Below are 26938 nucleotides of genomic sequence, written 5' to 3' on the forward strand. Positions count from 1 at the left end.
ATTATTTATTAGAGTCAGAGAGGGAGAGAAAGAGAGAGAATGGGGCACTCCAGGGCACTGCAAACAAACTCCAGATGCATCTGGCTTACATGGGTCTTAGAGACTCGAACCTGGGTGCCTAGGCTTTGCAGGCAAGCGCCTTAACCGCTAAGCGCCTTAACCGCTAAGCCATCTCTCCAGCACCCACCCACACACCCAGTTTTCTTCTTTAAGGTGATCCACCGTCCTGCATGAGGACGGCAGTCACAAGTGAGCGTGAAGGGCTTTGTGCTTTCCGAAGGACAACACAAAGCCGGGCGTGGTGGCGCATGCCTTTCGTCCCAGCACTCAGGAGGCAGAGGTAGGAGGATCGCCGAGAGTTCGAGGCCACCCTGAGACTACAGAGTGAATTCCAGGTCAGCCTGGGCTAGAGTGAGTCCCTACCTCAAAAAACAAACAAAGGACAAGGCAGAACACTGGGTCTCCCTGGGTCCGTGAGTCTCCAGGACAGCACTGGATCTTGGCACTTTGTGGTGTAAAGAAAGGATGGGGGAATGGGGGGGTGGGAGGGTGGGGGGAGCCACCTGCAGAGTGTCTAGGGAGGGCAGGGCAGTGTGCAAGGAAATGAGGGGCCTTTGTCTGGTCGGGGGTCACTTACTCTGCTGTTTCTTTTTTTTTTTTTTTTTTTTTTTTAATTTTTATTAACATTTTCCATGATTATAAAATATATCCCATGGTAATTCCCTCCCTCCCCACCCCCACACTTTCCCGTTTGAAATTCCATTCTCAATCATATTACCTCCCCATTACAATCATTGTAATTACATATATACAATATCAACCTATTAAGTATCCTCCTCCCTTCCTTTCTCCACCCTTTATGTCTCCTTTTCAACTTCCTGGCCTCTGCTACTAAGTATTTTCATTCTCACACAGAAGCCCAGTCATCTGTAGCTAGGATCCCCATATGAGGGAGAACATGTGGCGCTTGGCTTTCTGGGCCTGGGTTACCTGACTTAGTATAATACTTTCCAGGTCCATCCATTTTTCTGCAAATTTCATAACTTCATTTTTCTTTACCGCTGAGTAGAACTCCATTGTATAAATGTACCACATCTTCATTATCCACTCATCTGTTGAGGGACATCTAGGCTGGTTCCATTTCCCAGCTATTATAAATTGAGCAGCAATAAACATGGTTGAGCATGTACTTCTAAGGAAATGAGATGAGTCCTTTGGATATATGCCTAGGAGTGCTATAGCTGGGTCATATGGTAGATCAATCTCTAGCTGCTTTAGGAACCTCCACACTGTTTTCCACAATGGCTGGACCAGATTGCATTCCCACCAGCAGTGCAGAAGGGTTCCTTTTTTTCCACATCCCCGCCAACATTTATGATCATTTGTTTTCATGATGGTGGCCAATCTGACAGGAGTGAGATGGAATCTCAATGTAGTTTTAATCTGCATTTCCCTGATGACTAGTGACGTAGAACATTTTTTTAGGTGCTTATATGCCATTCGTATTTCTTCCTTTGAGAACTCTCTATTTAGCTCCTTAGCCCATTTTTTGATTGGCCTGTTTGATTCCTTATTAGTTAACTTTTTGAGTTCTTTGTATATCCTAGATATTAATCCTTTATCAGATATATAGCTGGCGAAGATTTTTTCCCATTCTGTAGGTTGCCTCTTTGCTTTTTTCACTGTGTCCTTTGCGGTGCAAAATCTTTGTAATTTCATTAGGTCCCAGTGGTTAATCTGTGGTTTTATTGCCTGAGCAATTGGGGTTGTATTTAGAAAGTCTTTGCCAAGACCAATATGTTGGAGGGTTTCCCCTACTTTTTCCTCTAGCAGTTTCAAAGTTTCCGGTCTGATGTTAAGGTCTTTAATCCATTTGGACCTCTGCTGTTTCTTTCCCAGAGACTGGTAGCTGCGTTGCTAGGAGACCAGGAAACCCAGTTATCACCCAACCACAGACTTACATGGGACTCTGCCCCCCCACCCCATTGTCCAGGCCTATACCTCTGGGACAACAGCTGACCCTGAAGAGAGGCTCCTGGGTCCTCCCTCAGTCCCAGCAAACTCCAGGCGCCTTTCCTCCCAGGCCCCAGCCTCTGGGACTCGGGCTCAGCTCCACAGCCCTGACCCCGGACTTGCCGGCAGCTCCCTCCTCATCAACTTTTGGTATTTCGAGGGAGGGTCTCACTCTGGCCCAGGATGACCTGGAATTCACTATAGAGTCTCAGGCTGGCCTCGAACTCACGGCGATCCTCCTACCTCTGCCTCCCGAGCGCTGGGATGAAAGGCGTGCGCCAACATACCCGGCTCATTTTTATTTATTTATTTGAGAGCAACAGAGAAAAGAGGCAGATACATATAGAGAGAGAATGGGCGCGCCAGGGCCTCCAGCCACTGCGAACAAACTCCAGACGCGTGCGCCCCCTTGTGCATCTGGCTAACGTGGGTCCTGGGGAACCGAGCCTCGAACCGGGGTCCTTAGGCTTCACAGGCAAGCGCTTAACCACTAAGCCATCGCTCCAGCCCCCCCCCCTCCTTTTTTTAATTTAACCAAATGTCATGGAATGACCCCCCGCTGGGTGTAAGTTTGCTTTGAGGATTAAGGCCTGGGAAAAGAAATCATCGGGGCTGCACAAAGCGCTGGGGGAGGAAGGAGGGAAGGCAGGTGGTCACTTCAGCCCTGATTCTGCCTCTGTCACCACCCAGCTGGAGGCGACCAATGAGGAATTCCGCCACCGGGTCACCCGAGGCAGAGGAAAGAGCTGGGCCCTCAAAGTCCAGGCTCGTGAGTGGCCATGGGCAAGCAGATCACTCCAGTTTCTCTGAGCTCCGGTGTTCATCCCCCCGCCTGTGAAAATTCAGAAAGTGGGCGCACCCGCCTCTAGAGGTTGCTTGCAGGGATAAAATGAATGAACGGATACAACAAAAACCTTAACACGGCGAGGCAGGCAGTAAGTGCTTAACAAGAACCGGCGCCGTTCGTGAATTATGTGCAAGAGAACGGTAGCAGACCTGAAAGAGACCTGAAACGAACCCGACATGGCTCTTGGAAATTCACGGAAGAGGGGACGGAAAGGTTGTTAAGAGCCACAAGTTGGGGACTTTATGCGCAGAGGCATTGCCTGTTCCCCATAACTGATGCCTTCACCCCCACAATACACGATTCACATTCCCCACGGGGGGGGGGCGGGTTAACTGGCCTCCCCAACAAGGAGGGTCCCTTCGGAGGGGGGAGGACAGGGATGACGGTAAGCATGGTACCAACGTGTACCGTTCACACACTGAGTATGTACATAACTAATAAAAGAAGAAGAGGAGAAGGAGGAGAGAGAAAGGGCTGGAGGGATGACTTAGCGGTTAAGGCGTTTGTTTGCAAAGCCAAAGGACCCAGGTTCGATTCTCCAGGACCCACGTTAGCCAGATGCACAAGGGGGCGCACGCGTCTGGAGTTCATTTGCAGTGGCTGGAGGCTCTCCCATTCTCTCCCTCTCACCTTCTTTCTCTCTGTCAAATAAATAAAAACAAAATATTTTTTTTTTAAAGAATGGGGTTGGGCATGGTGGCGCACGCCTTTTATCCTAGCACTCGGGAGGCAGAGGTAGGAGGATCGCCAAGAGTTCGAGGCCACCCTGAGACTACAGAGTGAATTCCAGGTCAGCCTGGGCTAGAGTGAGACCCTACCTTGAAAAACCAAAAGAATAAAAAATAAATAAAATAAGAATGGCGGGGCTGGAGAGTTGGTTTAGTGGTTAAGGCGTTTGCCTGCAAAGCCAAAGGACCCCGGTTCGACTCTCTAGGACCCGTGTAAGCCAGATGCACAAGAGGGCGCATGCATCTGGAGTTCTTTTGCAGTGGCTGGAGGCCCTGGTGCACCCATTCTTTCTCTCTATCGAATAAATAGATAAAATATATTTTAAAAAAAGAAAGAAAAGAATGGGAGCAGAGGGGCCTGAGAGATTTACCATGGCTACTTCAAGGAAGAGGAATGGGGGGGGGGCTATTTCTAGTTTCTGATGTTAATAAAAAACAGGGTCAAGGGCTGGAGAGATGGCTTAGTGGTTGAGGCACTTCCTTGCAAAGCCAAAGGACCCAGGTTCAATTCCCCAAGGACCCATGTAAAGCCAGATACATAAGTTGGCATGTGTCCAGAGTTCATTTGTCGTGGCGAGAAGCCCGGATACACCCATGCTCTCCCTCTCACCCTCCCTCTTTCTCTGTCAAACAAATAAATAATAGTTATTTTTTGTTATTCTTTTGGTTTTTTTTCAGGTCGGGTTTCATTCTAACACAGGCTGACCTGGAATTCACTATGTAGTCTCAGAGTGGCCTTGAACTCAAGGCAATCCTCCTACCTCTGCCTCCCTAGTGCTGGGATTAAAGGTGTGCACCACCATGCCAAGTAAATAAAATATCTTATTTTATTGTTTTTTTTGGAGGGGGTAGTTTCGAGGTAGGGTCTCACTCTAGCCCAGGTTGACCTGCAATTCACTATGGAGTCTCAGGGTGGCCTCGAAATCATGGCAATCCTCCTACCTCTGCCTCCCGAATGCTGGGATTAAAGGCATGCACCACCACACCCAGCTATTTTTTTTTTTCAAAAAGAAATATTAGGGGCTGGAGAATTGGCTTAGTGTTTAAGGCGCTTGCCTGTGAAGCCAAAGAACCCAGGTTCGATTCCCCAGGACCCACATAAGCCAGATGCACAAGGGGGCGCACGCATCTGGAGTTTGCAGTGGCTGGAGGCCCTGGCGCGCCCATTCTCTCTCTCTCTCTCTCTCCCTGCCTACTTCTCTCACAAATAAAGAAAGATAAAGAAATATTAAAAATAATAATAATAACAGGTTCCAACGTGCAAGAAGGCTGAGAACAAAAATCCAGAAATGGGTAATTGAGCAATTAGGCACACACTTGACTATTTGTCACGAGCCTCCCCTCCTCCCTGGGGACCGTCGCAATGTCCACTGACCATCTCATGGGAGCCTCACGAAACCTGCCAGCACCAAAGCGCTAAGGAGGAGATGGAGGCCCAGGGAAAGCCGCACCCCATCACGCCCTCCCCCACGCCCGGGCCCAGGAGGCAGGACTCACTACACGTAGCCTTCGACTCATCGGAGCCATCGGGACACTCCTCATCACCGTCACATTTCCACCTCTCGGGGATGCAGTGGCCGCTGTCACAGGTGAAGTCCGTGTCCGCGCACGTCTTCTTGGCTGCGGAGCAAGGAGAAAGACGTAAGCGGTCAGCGGGCACAAGAGGCTCTTCTTTCCTTTCTTATTTTCGTAGACAAGCCCAGTGGACTGGCCTTTAAAATAATAATAATAATAATTTTTATTCATTTACTTGAGAGAGGGAAAGAAGCAAAGAGAGAGAGAGAATGGGTGCACCAGGGCTTCCAGCCACTGTAAACGAACTCCAGATGCACGCGCCACCTTGTGCATCCGGCTTACATGGGTCCTGGGGAATCGAACAGAAGTCCTTTGGCTTCTCAGGCAAGTGTGTTAACTGCTAAGCCATCTCTCCAGCCCTGGCCTTTTTTTTTTTTTTTTTAATATGTTTTGTTCATTTTTATTTATTTATTTGAGAGCAACAGACAGAGAGAGAAAGAGGCAGATAGAGAGAAAGAGAGAGAACGGGCGTGCCAGGGCCTCTAACCACCGCAAACGAACTCCAGACGTGAGCGCCCCGTTGTAGCTGACGTGGGTCCTGGGGAATCGAGCCTCGAACTGGGGTCCTTAGGCTTCACAGGCAAGCGCTTAACCGCTAAGCCATCTCTCCAGCCCTGGCCATTTTTTTTTAATTATTTATTTGAGAGTGGCTTACAGACATAGAGAAAGACACAGACAGAGAGACAGAGAATGGGAATGCCATGGCTTCCAGGCACTGCAAACGAACTCCAGATGCATGCACCACCTTGTGCATCTGGCTTATGTGGGTCCTTGGGAATCAAGTCTCGAACCAGGGTCCCTAGGCTTCACGGGTAAGTGCTTAACCACTGAGCATTTCTCCAGCCCTGGCCCCCCCTTTTTTTGATGCAAGAGAATGAGAGAGAGAGAGAATTGGTGCGGCAGGGACTCCAGCCACTATAATCGAACTCCAGACGCTTGCACCATTATTGTGGTCAGATTTGCATTTCTGGCAGAAATCACCTAACCAAGAGCAGCTTTTTGGGGAAAAAAACGGGGGGTTATTTTGGCTTATAGACTCGAGGGGACGCTCCATGATGGCAGGGGAAAACAATGGCACGATCAGAGGGTAGACATTATCTCCTGGCCAACATAAGGTGGACAGTAGTAATAGGAGAGTGTGCCCAATACTGGCAAGGGGACACTGGCTATAACACCCATAAGCCCGCCCCCAACACTACACCGCCTCCAGGGGGCGCTAATTCCCAAATCCCCGTCAGCTTGGGACCCAGCATTCACAACACCTACATTTATGGGGGACACCTAAATCAAACCTCCACAGCCACCTAGTGAACATGTGTGACCTTGTGCTTATGTCACCTTGCGCGTCCGGCTTATGTGGGACCTGGAGAGTCGAACATGCGTCCTTAGGCTTCGCAGGCAAATGCCTTAACCGCTAAGCCATCTCTCCAGCCCCACAGGAGGCTTTTATAAGAGAGTCAGGCAAAAGCATAGCTTAAATGTGCCCAGCTTCAAACCTGGACCACAGGACCTCCCACAGCACCAGGTCAGGAGCTCAATCAAGTCCAGCAATGGTAACACCATCATATGCCATCACACCATCACATCATCTCTTCCCGCAAGGTCTAGTACCTTCGCCACCTCCAAGAAGCACACACTGATCCCCTTCAACCAGTTGTCAGACCCTGAACTCGCTCATTCCTCCACTCAACCAGAATGGAAGTCAAAGCCCTTTCCAAGAAACACCAAGGGGGCTGGAGAGATGGCTTAGCAGTTAAGGCACTTGCCTGCAAAGCCTAAGGACCCAGGTTTGATTCCCCAGGACCCACGTAAGCCAGATGCACAAGGGGGCGCACATGTCTGGACTTCATTTGCAATGGCTGGAGGCCCTAGAGTGCCCATTCTCTCTCTCTCCCTCTTTCTCTCTGTCAAATAAATAAATAAATGAAAAATCTTTTTAAAGAATGGGGACACTTCCTGGGCTGGAGAGATGGCTCAGTAGTTAAGGTTAGGACACTTCCTGTGCATTGGGACCCTGGGAAAGATGTCTTAAGGACAAGACCCAGCAAATTGAAGGTTCAAAGCAAATGGGAATGCTCATTTCTTTTGAAAGGTGGCCTGAAGGAAGAATGCTAAAGGAGTTCCCACCTCTTCAGGGTCAGACTTCATCCACACCCAGCAGAAAAGAAAAAGGACAGGGAAAGTGAGACAGGAAAAGAGGAAGGAAAGTCAGCGTCGCTCACATGATACTACTGGCTTTGGAAATATGGAAACTGCAGGAAATGAAGGAGGTGGATCGCAGCATGGCTCCAGAGAGCTGCTGAGACTGGCCGTGTGAGGCAGGGCTGAAGTCATTGCAACGGAGGCCCCCGTGAGGATGGACCACGAGTTGCCGTGGAGACCCTGGAACGTGGAAGATGTCAGGATGTGCTGGCAAGAGTGACTGACGACCCTGCCTAAGTCCAGGCTGCATAGCTGGAGGGACGGAGCTAACCGATGGCTTTCTGCATCATGAGACCCACAAGAGGGGACACGGAGCCATGGGATTTGAGGTCTGCCCTGCTGAGCTTTGGTCTTCTGTGGGTCCAGTCTTTCCTTGCTTTGCCCCTCATCCCTTCCTTCCGAAGGGAGAATGTTTGTTGCATGACATAATAGGTTGGAAGTATGGAATCTGTGCTTTATTTTATTTTATTTTTATTTTTTGTTGATTTTTATTTATTTATTAGCGACAGAGAAAGAGGCAGAGAGAGAGAGAATGGGCATGCCAGCGCCTCCACCCACTGCAAATGAACTCCAGACGCACGTGCCACCTTGTACATCTGGCTAACGTAGGTCCTGGGTAATTGAGCCTTGAACTGGGGTTAGGCTCCATAGGCAAGCGCTTAACTGCTAAGCCATCTCTTCAGCCCTATTTTTATTTTTATTTATTTATTTTTTTTTTGAGGTGGAGTCTCACTGTAGCTCAGGCTGACCTGGAATTCACTATGTAGTCTCAGGGTGACCTGGAACTCACGGTGATCCTCCTACCTCTGCCTCCCAAGTGCTGGGATTAAAGGCGTGCGCCACCACGCCCAGCATTGATATATTTTTAAAATGTATTTTATTTTATTTGAGAGAGAGAGAAAGAGGGGGAGAGAGAGAAAGAGAGAGAGAATGGGTACACCAGAGCCTCCAGCCACTGCAAACAAACTCTAGATGCATGCTCCACCTTGTGCATCTGGCTTACGTGGGTCCTGGAGAGGAGTTCAACCGGGATCCTTTGGCTTTGCAGGCAGATGCCTTAACCACTAAGCCATCCGTCCAGTCCTGTGCTTTGACCTTATAGGGCTCACAGTTAAGATATCGTCTCAGGTCTCAGAAGAGGCTTTGGCATGAACTCATGAACAATGTCGGGTCTCCTGAACACTAGACGATGTAGGGTTTAAAAGATTTTTGTTGTTGTTCATTTTTATTTATTCATTTGAGAGCAACAGACAGAGAGAAAGAAGCAGGTAGAGAGAGAGAGAGAAGGGCCGCGCCAGGGCCTCCAGCCGCCGCAAACAAACTCCAGACGCGTGCGCCCCCTTGTGCATCTGGCTAACGTGGGACCTGGGGAACCGAGCCTCGAACCGGGGTCCTTAGGCTTCACAGGCAAGCGCTTAACCGCTAAGCCATCTCTCCAGCCCGCATCAGGGGTTTTTGAGCACAGCTGGTCCTCACACTTGTGTGACCTTGTGAGGATGATACTAACCTCTAGCCCTCTCCTTTTATTTATTTTTAAATATTTTATTTATTTATTTATTTGACAGAGAAAGAGGGAGAAAGAAAGGGTGCGCCAGGGCCTCCAGCCACTGCAAACGAACTCCAGATGCACGCGCCATCTTGTGCATCTGGCTAACATGGGTCCTGGGGAATCGAACCTGGGTCCTTTGGCTTTGCAGGCAAATGCCTTAACCGCTAAGCCATCCCTCCAGCCCTCCTTTCTTGACTATAAAATTAGGCGGAAGGCTGGGGAGATGGCTTAGCGGTTAAAGCGCTTGCCTGCAAAGCCAAAGGACCCATGTTAGACTCTCCAGGTCCCATGTAAGCCAGATGCAAAAGGTGGCACATGCGTCTGGGGTTCGACTGCAGTGGCTGGAGGCCCTAGCACGCCTATTTTCTCTCCTTCTCTCATTAAAAAAAATGCATAAAAGGCTGGAGAGATGGTTTAGTGGTTAAGGTGCATGCCTGCGAAGCCTAAGGACCCAGGTTCGATTCTCCAGGTCCCACCTAAGCCAGATGCACATGGTGGCGCATGCATCTGGAGTTCGTTGGCACCCTTGCGTACATCTGCACCCTAGGGAGAATTTTCTTCACTCTTTCTTTTGACAGATGCCTCTGTATGGACAGGGCTAGGAGAAATCTAAGGACTGGGGAGGGGGCTATCTATAGATAGAGAGAGCCTGAGACCCAGAGAGGGGGAAAAACAACTGGCCCAGAAAAATGTAGCAATACAGGGACAAAATTCCACTCTTCTTGCGGGGGGTGAGGGGTGGACCTCCCCAGCCCTGTGTCAGGAAGTTGTCCACCAACACCAACCCTCCTCTTTGGTAAACCATCACCCATGATCATGTAAGGTAAACTATCAGTAGGAACCATACCTCCTGGGGAATTCCACCCGCACACAAACCCCGCATCCAAATGCAGACAAAACTGTGTTCTCTTGGGCCGGAGAGATGGCTTAGTGGTTAAGGCGCTTTGCTACAAAGCCAAAGGATTCCGGTTCGCTTCCCCAGGACCCACGTAATCCAGATGCACAAGGTGGCGTATGCGTCTGGAGTTCGTTTGCAGTGGCTGGAGGCCCTGGTGTGCCCATTCTCTTTCATAGACAAATAATCTTTAGGGCTGGAGAGATAGCTCAGCAGTTCAGGCATTTGCCTACAAAGCCAAAGGACCCTGGTTTGATTCCCTAGGACCCACACAAACCAGATGGACAAGGTGGCCAATGTGTCTGGAGTTTGTTTGCAGCAGTTGGAGGTCCTGGTGTGCCCATATTCTGTCTCTCTCTCTCTATCACACACACACACACACACACACACACACCTGCTTCTTTCTCTAATAAATAACAAGACAGGCATTGTGAAGCACACCTTTAATTCCAGCGCTCGGTAGAAGGATCACTGAGTTCCAGGCCAGCCTGAGACTACATAGTGAATTTCAGGTCAGCCTGGGCTAGAGTGAGACCCCCATCTCAAAAAAAATAAAAACAAGCCGGGCATGGTTGCACATGCCTTTGCTCCCAGCACTCCGGAGGCAGAGGTAGGAGGCTCACTGTGAGTTCGAGGCCACCCTGAGACTACATAGAGAATTCCAGGTCAGCTTGAGCTAAAGTGAGACCCTACCTTGAAAAACCAAAAAAATAAAATAAAAAATAAATAAATAATAATATAAATAAATAAACAAAATTACAAAACTTTAAAAAATCTGTTCTCTTTTTAAATTTTTCTAGCTCAAACTCTCCCAAAGGACAGACTTGCAGAAGAAAATAATGTAGGGGTTCTGTCAGCTGGGCACAGGACAGCAGATTGAAGGACCCTCAAGAGTGAACGAGGCCCCTTCCATGTGCCAAGCCCCAGCAGCTCCAGGAGAGAGGACCAGAGCAGCCAAAAACCCCATCAAAAAATATCTCTATCACACCTTCCAAGGCTCACGGTCCACTGTGGAAGAGGTGGCGGAAAGAATGTAAGAGCCAAAGGAAGGGTAGGACTCCTTACAACATGCTCCTCCAGACACAAAATGGCCTGGATATCCATGACCTCACAGTGCCTGACACTCCCTACACAAGACCCTCATAAGAGGAGGAAAAGATGATGACAACAAAATAAAAGAGAGACTGATTGAGAGGGGGAGGGGATATGATGGAGAGTGGAGTTTCAAAGGGGAAAGTGGGGGGAAGGAGGGAATTATCATGGGATATTGTTTACAATCATGGAAGTTGTCAATAATAATAATAATAATAATAATAATAATAATAAAAACCTCGCTGGGCGTGGTGGCGCGCGCCTTTAATCCCAGCGCTTGGGAGGCACAGGTAGGAGGATCGCTGTGAGTTCAAGGCCACCCTGAGACTCCATAGTGAATTCCAGGTCAGCCTGGGCTAGAGTGAGACCCTACCTCACAAAAACAAAACAAAGCAAAATACCTCATCACAGGCTTGAAGGGCAGCTTTGAAATCAGCCAGATGCAAGGGTGGCGGACCCAGGACAGCCTTCTGCAGAGCAGACTGGGTCACTATTTGGCTCCACGTGAACATTTCCCACCTTGGCTCCGGCCTCACACCTAAATCCCAGGGACCCTCCACAGCTACTGCGGTAGCTGCTGCCAATCCACTTCACAAAAGAGGAAACTGAGGTTCAAAACAGTGAAGGTGTAGGTGGCAGAGGCAGGATTTCGGCTCCGTGTGGTTAACGTGCAAACCACCCAGGCAAATTATGTTTATTTTTTTTTAATTTTAATTTTAATTTTTATTTATTTGAGAGCGACAGACACAGAGAGAAAGACAGATACAGGGAGAGAGAGAGAATGGGCGCGCCAGGGCTTCCAGCCTCTGCAAACGAACTCCAGACGCGTGCACCCCCTTGTGCATCTGGCTAACGTGGGACCTGGGGAACCGAGCCTCGAACCGGGGTCCTTAGGCTTCACAGGCAAGCGCTAAACCGCTAAGCCATCTCTCCAGCCCTGTGTTTATTTTTACTTAATTATTTGAGAGTGACAGACAGGGAGAGAAAGAGGCAGAGAAAGCGAGAGAGAGAAAGAGAGAATGGGCGTACCAGGGCGTCTAGCCACTGCAAAGGAATTCCAGATGCGTGCATCACCTTGTGCATCTGGCTCACGTGGGTCCTGGAGAGTCGAACCGGGGTCCTTGGGCTTTGCAGCCAAAACGCCTTAACCACTGAGCCATCTCTCCAGCCCCACCCAGGCATATCTTCACAGGCTTACCAGACACCTCTCACATCCGGGGGATTCCCCAGGACAAAGCGGCCAGCCAACTGAGCAGAAGTTATCCGCACAATGACACGGTCCCTCACCACGTGCCCGAAAGCGAGTGCCAAATTAAACCCGGGCACGAAGGACATGCGCCCCGTTCGCACGCGATTCTGGGAAACTGAGGCAGCGTGATCGCCTTCAGGTCTGGGGCTAGGCTAGCCCTATTATCGGATATCTGGCATCTGAGCCAAAACTGAATCCTGGCACCGTCACCTCCTCACCGGGTACCCGAGGGGAAGCACCTTGCCCCTGTGACCAGGGAGGATGTGGCTCTCCCATGCACGGAACAAAAGGCAAAGAAGCTCCTGGAGGTGACAGTGAACAGCTCGGTTCACTTGGGTCCTCCAGGAACAAGGCCAGCTCAGCCCTGCCACGGGAAGAGGCCGGGCGGTGGTTTAAAGCTGCCAGAGCAGACCATGCCAGTCCCTACTTCTCCTGGCCTTGCCTCCAGTTCCCAGGGAGATACCCCAGCTGGGCTCCAGGCCGTGGCTCCCTGTTTCCAGGGATTTATGTCCCTTCATGCCAGTGTGCCCCCTTGGACAATGCCCACCTCTGTGAATCCCTGTACTCCACCCCGCAGGAGTGATAGATAGTCATCGGAGGGTCTGCGACATCATAATCTGGCGCCATGGCAACATATGGATTGCCACAAAGGACCCAGGATTCCAGAGGGTAGCGAGGAAGGGGGCAGAGAGAGGGGACAGTGGGAAATCCAGTACAAAGGAAGTGGGGGCTATTTATATAACAAGATCAAAAGCCAAAGAAAACATCAGCTAGCCCATGGTCAAATAGACTCAAGTCTGCCACCCATGGGCTGTGTGACTTTACTCCACATACACAACTTCTCTGAGCCACACTTAAAAAACATTGGGCTGGAGAGATGGCTTAGTGGTTAAGCGCTTGCCTGTGAAGCCTAAGGACCCCGGTTCGAGGCTCGGGTTCCCCAGATCCCACGTTAGCCAGATGCACAAGGGGGCGCACGCGTCTGGAGTTCGTTAGCAGAGGCTGGAAGCCCCGGCGCGCCCATTCTCTCTCTCTCTCCCTCTATCTGTCTTTCTGTGTCTGTCGCTCACAAATAAATAAATAAATAAATAATTTTTTTTAAAAAACATTTTTTTTGTTTATTTTTACTTATTTATTTGAGAGCAACAGAGAGAGAGAATGAGCACAGCCCATTTTTTAAAAATTTATTTACTTGCAAGCAGAGAGACAGAGGAAGAGGGTGCACCAGGCCCCCCAGCCCTGCAAATGAACTCCACGTGCCTGTGTTAATGTGTGTCTGGTTTTATATAAGTACAGGGGACTCGAACCCCGGTCATTACTCACTGCAGGCAAGCGCCTTAACCGCTAAGCCATCTCTCCGGCCTGCTGAGCCATACATACTCTCTTCATCTGCACTCAACAACAATATTTTTTCTTTCCTTCTTTCTTTTATTTATTTATTTGATTTTTCACGGCAGGGTCTCGCTCTAGCCCAGGCTGACCCGGAATTCACTATGGAGTCTCAGGGTGGCCTTGAACTCACGGCGATCCTCCTACCTCTGCCTCCCGAGTGCTGGGATTAGAGGCATGCGCCACCGCGCCCTGGCTTTCAACGACAATGCCATCAACCCATCTGAGCAGCACTGCTTGTCAGGAGACTGCGGTGTGTGGTGTCGACTTAAACTTACCCCGCTCTCAGCCCCCCAGAACGACCTTGCAAAGCTACTATCACTCAGCGCCTGCTCCCCCTGTCGCCTCCCCCAGAGGTGTCCTTCTTCACACGACACCCCCTCAAGCTGTGGAACCCACCCACACGCGTCCTGCACCCTAATGCAACCGCAGGGCTTAAAAAACAAATGAGCCAACGGGCGCAACAGTGGCACGTCTATCATGGTGGAAACCAACCGCCCTCTAAGTGGACTGGAGGCCCGCTCCATGGGAGGGAACACATCCCTGATACTGAAAACTTAAAACAGGGGTAGTCATGAGCCCTAGGGGTGTAACATCTCCTAATGTCTGGAAAAATGTATATACTATGCTCATCAAACTGCCCAGTGAGCACTTCTCTTAATGTTCATACCCTTATATTAATGCTACTATCACTTTGGGTAGAGAATCTTCTCTTTTCAGATGGCAGTGACCTTGGGACGACTCAGAAGGTATCATGGTGCTGGAAAGAAGTGACTGGAGTACTGAGTAACATCTCGATCACACCTCCCAAGGCTCAGGGTCCATTGCGGAAGAGGTGGCGGGAAGAACGTAAGAGCCAAAGGAAGGGTAGGACTCCTTACAACGTGCTCCTCCAGACACAAAACGGCCTGGATATCCATGACCTCACGGTGCCTGACACTCCCTACACAAAACCCTCATAAGAGGAGGAAAAGATGATGACATCAAAATAAAAGAGACTGATTGAGATGGGGAGGGGATATATATGATGGAGAGTGGAGTTTCAAAGGGGAAAGTGAGGGGAGGGAGGGCATTACCATGGGATATATATATATCTATTTTTATAATCATGGAAGATGTCAATAAAAATTGAGAAAAACAAAAACGAAGATCAGTCCCTACTGTCTGGGCACCTTCCTGGAAGCCACCAGAACATTCCACCGTGCCAGAGCCCTGCCCGCTCACCACGCCCACATACGTTGACGACCGTACGCATGAGGCTGGGTACTGCTGCCTGGGCCCGCTGGGTGGTCAAGAAGCCAGGGGAGGAGGCGCTGGGAGAAGGCTTGTGTCCGAGAAAGAGGAGTCGCGAAAACTGTGGGTACAGGGGGAAGAAGCTATGAGGGGTGCGGAGGTGGCAGATGGCATGGGGCATGGAAGCTCCCATAGACCAGCAGCAAGCTTGCCCTGCCTGGCATCGAGCTGCCCCCCCCCTCCCAGAGACACAGCTTGCCCTGGCTGTCCTCGAACTCGCCCGGAGACTCCACGCGGTGTCTTGTTAAGCGCAGGGCTTGCTCGCTCAGCAGGCAGCGAAACCCACGCCTGCGCGACTCTGTCGTTGCTGCGGGATCCGGTCAGACTATGTGACGTGGGTGAAGAGAGGAATTTAAGGGTACGGGACGGACACAAGGGGTGGCTATGTGCTCAGACCTTTGTGATAATAAATATTTATTTATTTGATCAAAAGAGGCACAGAGAAAGAGAGAGAAAGAGAAGGGGCATGCCAGGGGTTTTAGCCACTACAAATCAACTCCAGACAGGTGTGCCACCTTGTGCATCTGGCTTACGTGGGTCCCGGGGAAATCGAACCTCGGTCCTTTTTTTCTTTCTTGCTTGCTTGCTTGCTTGCTTTTTGGGGTAGGGTCTCACTCTGGTCCAGGCTGACCTGGAATTCACTCTGTAGTCTCAGGGTGGCCTTGAACTCATGGCGATCCTCCTACCTTCTGCCTCCCGAGTGCTGGGATTAAAGGCGTGCGCCACCACGCCTGGCTTCGCAGGCAAGTGCCTTAACCATCAAGCCATCTCTCCGGCCCTGGAACAAACACTTTTCTAACTTCAGAGATCCACAGTGCCAAAGGCCCTGAGAAAAACCTGCCGTATGTATCTGATTTGTTCTCTTGAGGCACATCCAACCTTAACCAAGAGACGCCTCTTTTAGATGCCACGCTAAATTTCCTGAGAAAAGGAGAGTCAGTGAGTCATATGTGATTGATAAAGGCTTCCAATCCTACCAGGAGCAACTGAGACCCACACAAGGCATACAGCCGTCTCAGTGGGAGCCTGAAGTTCACAGAGTACTCAGCTCAGATAAACTCAGGGGGACCCCTAAAGGGGAGACCCCAGGCCTCAGAGCAAGAGGCTCAAGTCAGGGAGAGGGGACTGACTCAGGCCGTGTGGGTTAGGGAAGTGAGGTAGATGTAAAGACACGAGCTCTGGTTTCCTAAGCCCCAGAGGAGCAGAACAGAGAAGATACTTCTGGCTTAACAAGGCTACACAGCACCCCAGGGCCTGTCCTGCCCATCCTGGGGTGTGCTTGGGGGCTGGGGAGGAAGGGGGCTCGGCCATAGACAAAACCCCAGCCTCAGAACGTACACACAGGGGGCTGGAGAGATGGCTTAGCGGTCAAACACCAAGCCTAAGGACCCCGGTTCGAGGCTCGATTCCCCAGGTCCCACATAAGCCCGACGCACAAGGGGGCGCACGCATCTGGAGTTCGTTTGCAGTGGCTGGAGGCCCTGGTGTGCCCATTCTCTCTTTCTCTCTCTGTGTCTCTGTCTCTCTCTGTCTGTTGCTCTCAAATAAATTAAATTAATTAAAAAAAAAAAAAAGAACATACACACAGGGACTCAAGGATGCTTCCATTTTCTCACCCAGCCTAGGGCCCCCCAAGGCAGCTGGGCCACTTGTCCCCTGGACGGACAGATGAAAGGAATGCTCCCCGTAGTTACCATTCTATAGCGCTTGCTTGCCAGGCCCTGACGTCTCCAAGACAACCATCCGGGCGGGGGCAAGGGGCGTGCCAGCCCGCCCCTGGCCTACTAACCTGGCAGGCAGATTTAAATGACAGCCCAGGAAGTTACTATTACATTGCCACCCTTGTTAACAGGGCGGCAGACCCCCGCAACAACACAGCAGGAGTGAGAAGGGGAGGAGACGGTGGCCTGGGGCAACCTGCACCCCCTTTCTGCAGGAGGCCCTGGCCTGCTTGCTCATCCACCCACTGCCAAAGCCACTCACCCCCCCAGCCCCCCTTCAGGTCCTGGCGCAGAGCTCTTAGTTCAACGCAAGACCCAGCAAACTTTACTCTTCCTTCTTAAGCCGAAAAGACCTCTGTGCCAAACGAATCTCCCAACGCGAAACAGATAAAAAAATGGACTTGCAAGGGACTGGGAGAGATGGCTTAGCGGTTAAGGCCGCTGCCTGCAAACCCCCCCCCACCCCGGGGAGGGGGGGGTTCGAGTCCCGAGAACCCACGTAAAACCAGATGTGCACGGGGGCGGGGCAGCGCGCGCATCTGGAGTTCCCTTGCAGGGGCTGGAGGCCCTGGCACGCCCATTCTCTCTGTTTTCTCTCCTCTCCATCGCTGCTTGCGAATAAATAAATGAACTTTTTTTTGTTTGTCTTTTTCAAGGTAGGCTCTCACTCTAGCCCAGGCTGACCTGGAATTCGCTATGTAGTCTTGGGGTGGCCTCGAACTCACGGCTACCCTCCTCCCTCTGCCTCCCAAGTGCTGAGGTTAAAGGCATGCATCACCATGCCCTAATATATATAGATGTATATGTATTTTATTTTAGGTAGGGTCTGGAGAGATGGCTTAAACCAGTAAGGCGCTTGCCTGCAAAGTCAAAGGACCCAGAGGTTGGATTCTTCCCCAGGACCCCTGCAAGCCAGATGCACAAGGTGGCACATGCATCTGAAGCTCATTTGCAGTGGCTGGAGACCTTGGCACGCCCATTGTCTCTCTCTGGCTCAAAACTAAACTAAACTAAATTAAATTAATAAATTTAAAAAATAAGGCAGGAGTAGGCCACAGGAGGCCAGATACGAGACGGTAGCAGGGACACCTTGTGTGGGTGTGTCTGGTGATGGCCTGGAAAGTCAGGTCCACCTAGTATCCCATGACCATGGCAAAGGGCATAGATATCTCTCCTGAAGCTCCAATGACAAGCTGAAGACTCTTGTCACTTTCAACCGGGGCCCTCAGAGGAAGATGCCATCACTAGGCAAGGACAGGAGATAGTTCCAGGAAGAAAGACTTCACAGCCAAGTGAAGAGCCAGGACTTGAACCCATGTCCCTGGCCTTGGTTCAGGGTTTCCCTTCCTCACCGTCTTCAGGCACTAATGACAGGAGCCCCCTCGAAGAATCTGGAGAGACAACTCAGTCCTTAAAGTGCTGGCCATGCAAGCATGAGGGGACCTGAGTTTGAGACCCCCCCCACAGCACCCATAAACACGAGAACAGCGGCACCTGTAATCTCAGCATGAGGGGAGCAGACAGGAAAATCCCTAGGGGTTTGGTTAATTAGCTAGTCTCGATGAATTAATGAGCTCCAGACTCAGGAACAGACGCTGTCTCAAAAAAAAAAGCGGGGTCTGGAGAGATGGCTTAGTGGTTAAGGCACTTGCCTGCAAAGCCTGAGGACCCAGGTTCGAGGTTCCCAGGACTCACGTAAGCCAGATGCACAAGGGGGCGCATGCGTCTGGAGTTCGTTTGTAGTTGCTGGAGGCCCTGGCATGACCATTTTTTCCGTCTGCCTCTCTCTCTCTCTCTCTCAAATAAATAAATTAATTTAAAAAATTATAAAGTGGGCTGGAGAGATGGCTTAGCGGTTAAGCACTTGCCTGTGAAGCCTAAGGACCCCAGTTCAAAGCTCATTTTCCCAGGACCCACGTTAGCCAGATGCACAAGGGAGCGCACATGTCTGGAGTTTGTTTGCAGTGGCTGGAAGCCCTGGCGCGCCCATTCTCTCTCTTTCTGCCTCTTTCTCTCTCTCTCTGTCACTCCCATCTGTCACACTCAAATAAATAAAAAAAATTGAGGTTCCTAAAACAGCTAAAGATTGATCTACCATATGACCCAGCTATAGCACTCCTAGGCATATATCCAAAGGAATCATCTCATTTCCTTAGAAGTACGTGCTCAACCATGTTTATTGCTGCTCAATTTATAATAGCTGGGAAATGGAACCAGCCTAGATGTCCCTCAACAGATGAGTGGATAATGAAGATGTGGCACATTTATACAATGGAGTTCTACTCAGCGGTAAAGAAAAATGAAGTTATGAAATTGGCAGAAACATGGATGGACTTGGAAAGGCTTATACTAAGTGAGGTAACCCAGGCCCAGAAAGCCAAGCGCCACATGTTCTCCCTCATATGTGGATCCTAGCTACAGATGACTGGGCTTCTGTGTGAGAATGAAAATACTTGGTAGCAGAGGCCAGTAAGTTAAAAAGGAGACATAAAGGGTGGAGAAAGGAAGGGAGGAGGGTACTTAATAGGTTGATATTGTATATATGTAAGTACAATGATTGTAACGGGGAGGTAATATGATGGAGAATGGAATTTCAAATGGGAAAGTGTGGGGGTGGGGAGGGAGGGAATTACCATGGGATATATTTTATAATCATGGAAAATGTTAACAAAAATTAAAAAAAATTAAAAAAATAAAAATAAATAAATAAAAATAAAATAAATAAATAAAAGCCCTGTGTGGTAGCACATGCCTTTAATCTCAGCACTTGGGAGCCAGAGGTAGGAGGATTGCCATGAGCTCAAGGCCAGCCTGGAATAGAGAGAGACCCTACCTCGAACAACCAAAAAATAAAAATAAAAAATCAAGTGAGTAATCAAGGATCTACCCCATGTCACCCTCCAGCCTCCACAGGCACATACACATATACATGTGTGCCCACACACGTTTTTTTTTTTTTTTTTGGTTTTGCGAGGTAGGGTCTCACTCTGGTCCAGGCTGACCTGGAATTAACTCTGTAGTCTCAGGGTGGCCTCGAACTCATGGCGATCCTCCTACCTCTGCCTCCCGAGTGCTGGGATTAAAGGTGTGCGCCACCACGCCCGGCTATCCACACACGTTTAAACATGCACACTACACACCACACACGCAAGTGTACCCACATATAGCCTCAGGCCTCACGACTGCTTTCACTCTGTCTATTATCTCACATGAATCAATCTGTTTTTTAAAAAATATATTTTATTTATTTACTTATTTGAGAGAAAGAGGGAGGCGGAGAGAGAGAGAGGAAGAGGCAGAGAAAGAGAGAGAGAGAATGGGCGCAAAAGGGCTTCCAGCCACTGCAAATGAACTCCAGACGAAAACGCCACCTTGTGCATCGGGCTTGTGTAGGTCCTGGGGAATCGAACCTGGGTCCTTAGGCTTCGCCGGCAAGTGCCTTAACCACTAAGCCATTTATCCAGCCCACATGAATCAATCTTTTCTTTTTTCCTAGTTTTGTTTATTTATTTATTTGAGAGTGACAGACAGAGGGAGAAAGAGGCAGAGAGAGAGAGAGAATGGGCGCGCCAGGGCCTCCATCCATTGCAGATGAACTCCAGACGCGTGCACCCCCTTGTGCATCTGGATAACGTGGGTCCTGGGGAACCGAGCCTTGAACCGGGGTCCTTAGGCTTCACAGGCAAGCGCTTAACCGCTGAGCCATCTCTCCAGTCCCACAGGAGTCAATCTTTAAGAACTTTCCCCAGCTGACATTTTGGATTAGCAGCCCTGTGACACAGTCTGTGACCCTCGGTACGTTCCTAGTCTCCCCCATCCTTCCCCCCGACCCCCCAATAAAAGTATCACCTGGGCTTTCCCACAGCTAGTCCCTTCTCCAGACCAGGCACATCTCAGCTGCTCTCGGACCCTCCTCGACCCCTGCCCGGCTGTCACCAAGGGAGGCCCAAGTCCTCACCGGGGTATGTGGGACTCCCTGTCGCCACAAGGAAGATGTCTCTCAGGGACAGACAACAAAGGCATCTTCCTGTGTCAGTGATTTGTGGACGCAGGCGGTATTGAACCAGTGATAGCTTTGGGGGGGGGGGTGGTTGGTTGCTGGGGACAGGGGACAGAGTAGACATGGGCAGAATGAGATCAGTAGGGGTCCCAGGCTGGCACCTGCCAAGAGCCCAAACCCGGGGCACATGTGCTGCACCCCGAGACACAGACACACGCAGGAGGCCGTCTCTCAGAATCCCAGTGGCCTCACCCTGGACTGCGTCCTGCCCGCTTTGCACTGGGATCGATTATAGACTCCGGGGAAACAGCTAGAGTTGAAAACTCAGGCTGTCCACAAAGTAGAAGAAGTCAGGAGGCGAGTTTGAAAAAACCTAGGGACTCCAGCCCGGGGTCCTGCCCGGGCTCCAGCTTCACAACAACCCCCCTCAAGAGTGGCAGAGCGCACGCACCCCACGCCGAAACACGGGGTCTTCCTGTCGAACCCTAGTCAAGCTCCCTGGCACTGATGGGGGGGGGGTGACAGAGCAGTCTGTGGCACTGCCCTGTTTTGTTTTGCTTTGTTTTCGAGGTAGGGTCTCACTCTGGTCCAGGCTGACCTGGAATTAACTCCGTAGTCTCAGGGTGGCCTCGAACTCTCGGCGATCCGCCTACCTCTGCCTCCCGAGCGCTGGGATTAAAGGCGTGCACCCCCACGCCCGGCTGGCGCTGCCTTTTTTGGGCAGGGGATGGGAGTCTATAAGGCCCCTCATGTTCAGGCCCCTGGTCTCCTGGCCACCAGCGCCCTGATGGAAGGAATGGCAGCGTTTCCGCAACCCAGTCGGCTTCCGAATAACATTCCAGCCCTACTCTGCCCAGTGAGAAGACTCTGAGAAGGGCTTAACCGCTAAGCCATCTCTCCAGCCCCTAAATTTATTTTTAAATTTTTTTATTTATTTGAGAGTGACAGACATAGAGAGAAAGACAGATAGAGGGAGAGAGAGGGAATGGGCGCGCCAGGGCCTCCAGCCTCTGCAAACGAACTCCAGACGCGTGCGCCCCCTTGTGCATCTGGCTAACGTGGGACCTGGGGAACCGAGCCTCGAACCGGGGTCCTTAGGCTTCACAGGCAAGCGCTTAACCGCTAAGCCATCTCTCCAGCCCCTAAATTTATTTTTATTTGAGATAGAGAGAGAGAGAGAGAGAGAGAGAGAGAGAGAGAGAGTGTCTCCAGCCACTGCAAGCGAATTCCAGACGTGCCACCTTGTGCATCTGGCTTACGTGGAACCAGAAGGATGGAACCAGGGTCCTTAGGATTCCCAGGCAAGTGCCTTCCCCGCTAACCACCAGCCCCCAGAACCGCGCTCTCCAGGCAGGCCCAAGAAAGCCACAGGGACAGGAATGGGGCATTTCCAGGTGCAGGCTCTGCCTGACCCAGAGTGGGGACAACGCCCAGCCCTTCAGGAGATTGGGGCACCCTCGCCCCCTGAGGCAGAGGCCGCACACACGCACGCTGGGGAGCGGAGCTGGATGAGCTGGAACAAAGGCACCCATTAGGTGGGTTGGAAAAGCATTCCCGGGGAACTCCAGGGGCCCATCCCGACTTCACTTGGACCCCATGACGCTGTCACTGAGCAATCCATCTCCTGGGGCCAGGCTAGTTATCTCTCTAGGGCGCACACCTGTGCCCCCCAGACCTCTTGTTTCTCACCAACAAATGTGGGGCGGGCAGGGCCCAGAAGGTCCAGGCTTTCTCACTTTCAGCAGCCCACCACTATCACCAGCCTTTGACATCCAGAGAGCTACTGCTCATCCCATGACCAGCAGGAAGACTGCACGTTGAGGGCATGGCTCTGTAAAGTTGATGGGGCAGAGGCAACTGCTTGAAAAGCTGCTGGCTTAGTGGCTTAGGCGCTTGCCTGCAAAGCCAAAGGACCCAGGTTCAATTCCCCAGAAGCCACGTAGGCCAGATGCACAAGGGGGTGCACCCATCTAGAGTACGTTTGCAGCAGCTGGAGGCCCTGACCGCAGGTTGGGACATCATGCCCAGAGGCATTGCCTTCTCCCCCCACCCCCAATACCTGACTGTTGCTCTCACAACACAGAATCCACAGCCCCATGGGGAATACCAGCAACCCCACTAAGGAGCGCCATCAGCAGAATGGGGACAGGGAGGAGGAAAAAGATGGTACCAATACTTGATGGATCTATACTAAGTATGCTCTTAATAAAAAATACAAAGCCCAGTCCATGGGAGGGAATACATCCCTGATACTGAAAACCTACAACAGGGGTAGTCATGAGCCCTAGGGGTGTAACGTCTGCTGCTGTCTGGCTAAATGTATATATTCTGCTCACCAAACTGCCCGGTAAGCACTTCTCTTAATGTTCATACCCTTATATTAACGCTACTCTCACTTTTGGTTAGAGAATCTTCTCTTTTCAGATGGCAGTGACCTTGGGATGACTCAGAAGGCACCATGGTGCTGAGAAGAAGTGACAGAGGAGTGCTCGGCACTGCAATATCTCTATCACACCTTCCAAGGCTCAGGGTCCATTGCGGAAGAGGTGGCGGGAAGAATGTAAGAGCCAAAGGAAGGGTAGGACTCCTTACAACGTGCTCCTCCAGACACAAAATGGCCTGGATATCCATGACCTCACAGTGCCTGACACTACCTACACAAGACCCTCATAATAGGAGGAAAAGATGATGACATCAAAATAAAAGAGAGACTGTCATGTCCAGTGAGACCTTGTGACGGCCACACAGTCAAGGCTCTGGGAGCAAGCTGTATGGAGGGTGAGCTCACTTCTCAGGGCTTTGGTTTCCTCACTAGATGGGACTCACCACATAGGGCGAGGGTCTTTAAGGGGAGGTGGATGTTGAAATTATATGGCGCACAATACGGTCCCTGTCCTTGGTGCTGTTAACTGTTCCGGCTGTCCCCTCAACCAGTTTCCTGCTGGTATTCAGGAAGGGAGGGACACGCCCAGGACCAGGGCTCTGGAGGCCATCTGGCCCAACTCTCCAAACATAACCGGATGCTCTCAAGAGAAGCCCGGGGGAGAAGCAAGTCCTCTCCCCCCCCAGGACTGGAACTCACCGCAGCTCAAGACATCTCGGGGATCGACAAAAAACGAGCAGTCACAAACCGAAGAACAGACGCTCCGCGGGTCACAGCAGACACACTGACACCACCCCGGGCCTGCGCCCCGTGGTCACCAGATCTCCCCGATGTCACCAGATCTCCCCGATGATACACAGCACTCACGGAGAACTGTCACCTGTCAAACTTGCGGGATCTAATCCTGGAGGCAGACGCGTGACGGGGTTGCTCCTCGCCTAACCACAGGCCCCGGTTCTACGCCCTTCCCCCCCAAAGGGCCTGGGTCAGCTGGGCTGGAGAGAGAGAGAGAGACTGGACACAGTCCTTCCTCAATCAGGGAAGGGAAATCAAGTTCTCAACAGGAGACCCCCACTTTGTACAAACGGATCCTTCATCGTTCTCTTTCTTTGGCTCCGGGCAGAAAGATTCACAGGGAAGTGGCAGGGGGCCAGGAGTCTGCCACCAAATGACTTTAACAGCAGACAGACTGGTAATAGGTTTCGGTGGGAAAAAAAAAAAAAAAGGAAGGAAGGGGGTGACGATCTATTCCAGCTTGTCATGAGATAAAGGAAATTAAGGCATAACACCAAAGAGGCAGCAGCTCCGTTGACCTGTGTGGAATACCAATTACTACAAGCTTCTCGAAATTGCTAGAACTCAAGAGAAAAAAGAGAGAGAGAGAGAGAGAGAGAGACAAAAAAGACCAGAAGAGTGTGATTGTGCACAGGGCTCTTCTGGATTGGGCTGTTTGTTTGCCCTGGCACCCTGAAGATGGGAATAAGTCCTCGTTTCCTGGGAGACAGCTATGCCCCAAGTGGGGGAGGAAAGGCGGACCCACGCGCAGCCGCCGGTCTTGGCTTGGCAAGGGATCGGGGTGGCCCCGCTGTAGGGAGAGCTAGGTACAGGGGCTGTCAGGGCCACCCATCGCCCAGCCCTCTTGGGTCTCGTCCACCGTCCCCGGTTCTGGCGTCTGGCAGGTCCAAATTTCATTCAACGTGTCCTAACGAGAAAGCCCTCCTCCGGTTTTCTGCTCCTAGAAGTTAAATCAGGCACGGGCCTACTGAGTCAGGTACATGCTGGGTGCTTTAAGCCCCTCATTGAGTAAGACCTCCAAAGGGGCCTTTTCGCAAGGGTATTGGTCAGCCATGGACCATAACAGTGCCTCCAGCCTGATCTTGGCAAGAAAAGATACAGCCCGGAGGAGGGGAGGTTGTTGGCGGTCAGAGGCAAGGCATGGGGTCAGGTGCCTGGAATAACCCCCCCTGTCCCCAGGCCTCAGCCACCCCTACTTCTTCTCAGAGCCCCTTACACAGGGCATCCAGCAGTCTGGGACCCCGAGTCAGCAGGTTTCCCCAGCAAGACAGGACTTAACAGTCAGCGGCTTGCATGGACAGAAAGCCACTTTGGAAACAGTGTATTCTGGGATCGAGGCCCGTCACCCCAGAGCAAATCCATTCACACTGGCCTTTACTCTTTTAAATATTTACTTATTTATTAAATTTTTGTTTATTTTTATTTATTTATTTGAGAGTGACAGAAAGAGAGAGAGAGAAAATGGACATGGCAGAGCTTCGAGCCACTGCAAACGAACTCCAGACACGTGCGCCCCCTTGTGCATCTGGCTAACGTGGGTGCTGGGGAATCGAGCCTCGAACCGGGGTCCTTAGGCTTCACAGTCAAGTGTTTAACCGCTAAGCCATCTCTCCAGCCCAAAATATTTATTTGAGAGAGAGAGAAGGAATGAATGGGTGTGCAAGGACCTCCAGCCACTGCAAAAGAACTCCAGACACATGCACCCCCTTGTGCATCTGGCTTACTTGGGTCCTGGGGAATCGAACCTGGGTTCTTTGGGCTTCGCAGACAGGCACCTTACCCGCTAAGTCATCTCTCCAACCCCATGGTCTTTATTTTTAAGTACACAGTTTTCCCCCACACACACAACCCACCCCGACACAGAGGTTTGGGAGAATTGAATCTGCTGCCCTTACCCCACCAGGAACATATTAAGGGGTGCAGAGCTTAACTCTTGGCTTTGCCACGTGCTACCCCTGTGAAGTCAGACCAGTTACTCGAGCTCTCTGTGCCCGCGTGCGTTGATCGTAGAGCCGATGACAACCGTTTACTTGCAGGCTAGCTCACGGCATGCTCACCTGTACTGTCAGGGTGGCACACGGAGAACTCAGGAAGTTCTCAGCAGTGCCAACACCTCAGGCTGCCCCACCCAAAGGGCACCCTGCACACGGCCCGCCCTTCCAAATCATCTCTGTTAGGATTTTCAAAGGGCACGAGGGGGCAGGGGGAAGGCTGGATTCTTGTGTCCTGGACCACCTGGGTCCTCTCCCACTTCTTCCCTCCATCTAAAGAAGCAGAAAGGAGAGAGAGAGAGAGATGCCAGGGTGGGTGGAGTTTCCCATGGGCAGCCATCCAGCAGCTATCTGACCCACCTCTCAAGTGACTTACAACCACGATGCGCCACAGCCTCAAGGGCCTGCCTGGATGAGCAGGGGGGAAGGGGAACCTGCCGGCTACCGTTGCTTTTTATTATTATTTTAATATTTATTTATTTATTTATTTGAGACACAGAGAGAGAGAAAGAATGGGCACGCCAGGGCCCCTGGCCACTGCAAACAAACCCCAGACGCATGCGCCACCTTGTGCATCTCACTGTACGTGCGACCTGGAGCCTCGAACCTGGGTCCTCAGGCTTCACAGGCAAGTGCCTAAACCGCTAAGCCATCTCTCCAGCCCCACTTTCTCCAGCATCTCAGAACGTGGGGTGATGCCACCATAGTCAGAGCGGGGTCTTGCTACTTCTGCTAATCTAGGCCAGCACTTGACGCGGAGGGGACTCCTGCGAAACTCTGAGCCAGCCCCATCTGGGAGCTGAAGCTGGACGGCAGTGTAGCAACCAGGTACCAATATTCATATACCAATATGCCCATCTGGGGAAGGGCATCAGCCTCTGGCATGGGCCCAAGGTCCTGGCCTGCTCCTCAGAGAATCCCTGGGGTCATGTGGACTTGACCTTGACCACAGATTGATGGTGGCCACCAGACCAGGTCTCTCCTCTGTCCACCTCACTGTACCTTGTGGTTTATAGAACCCTCTGTTTCCTTAGTTTATTCTTGCTCTTTTTGCTTTTTTTTGGTTGTTGTTTGGTTTTGTTTCTCATTTTGTTTTATGTTTTTTTTAAGGTAGAGTTTCACTCTAGTCCAAGCTGACCTGGAATTCACTGTGTAGTCTCAGGGTGGCCTCGAACTCATGGCGATCCTCCTACCTCTGCCTCCCTAGTGCTGGGAT

General features: G+C 51.0%; 1 protein-coding gene across 12 annotated transcripts in view; it reads right to left on the bottom strand.

Annotated features, from left to right (window-relative positions):
• Positions 1-26938, bottom strand: part of Lrp8 (LDL receptor related protein 8) — a 109737-nt gene that overhangs the window by 57413 nt on the left and 25386 nt on the right. For all 12 annotated transcript variants that reach the window (XM_045139307.1, XM_045139305.1, XM_045139306.1 and 9 more), the window contains exon 3: positions 5086-5208. In XM_045139307.1, the coding sequence (XP_044995242.1) occupies positions 5086-5208 (123 nt within the window). The remainder of the gene's footprint in view (positions 1-5085; positions 5209-26938) is intronic.

The sequence above is a fragment of the Jaculus jaculus genome, chromosome 21 (genome assembly GCF_020740685.1).
Source record: "Jaculus jaculus isolate mJacJac1 chromosome 21, mJacJac1.mat.Y.cur, whole genome shotgun sequence".
Lineage (NCBI taxonomy): Eukaryota > Metazoa > Chordata > Mammalia > Rodentia > Dipodidae > Jaculus > Jaculus jaculus.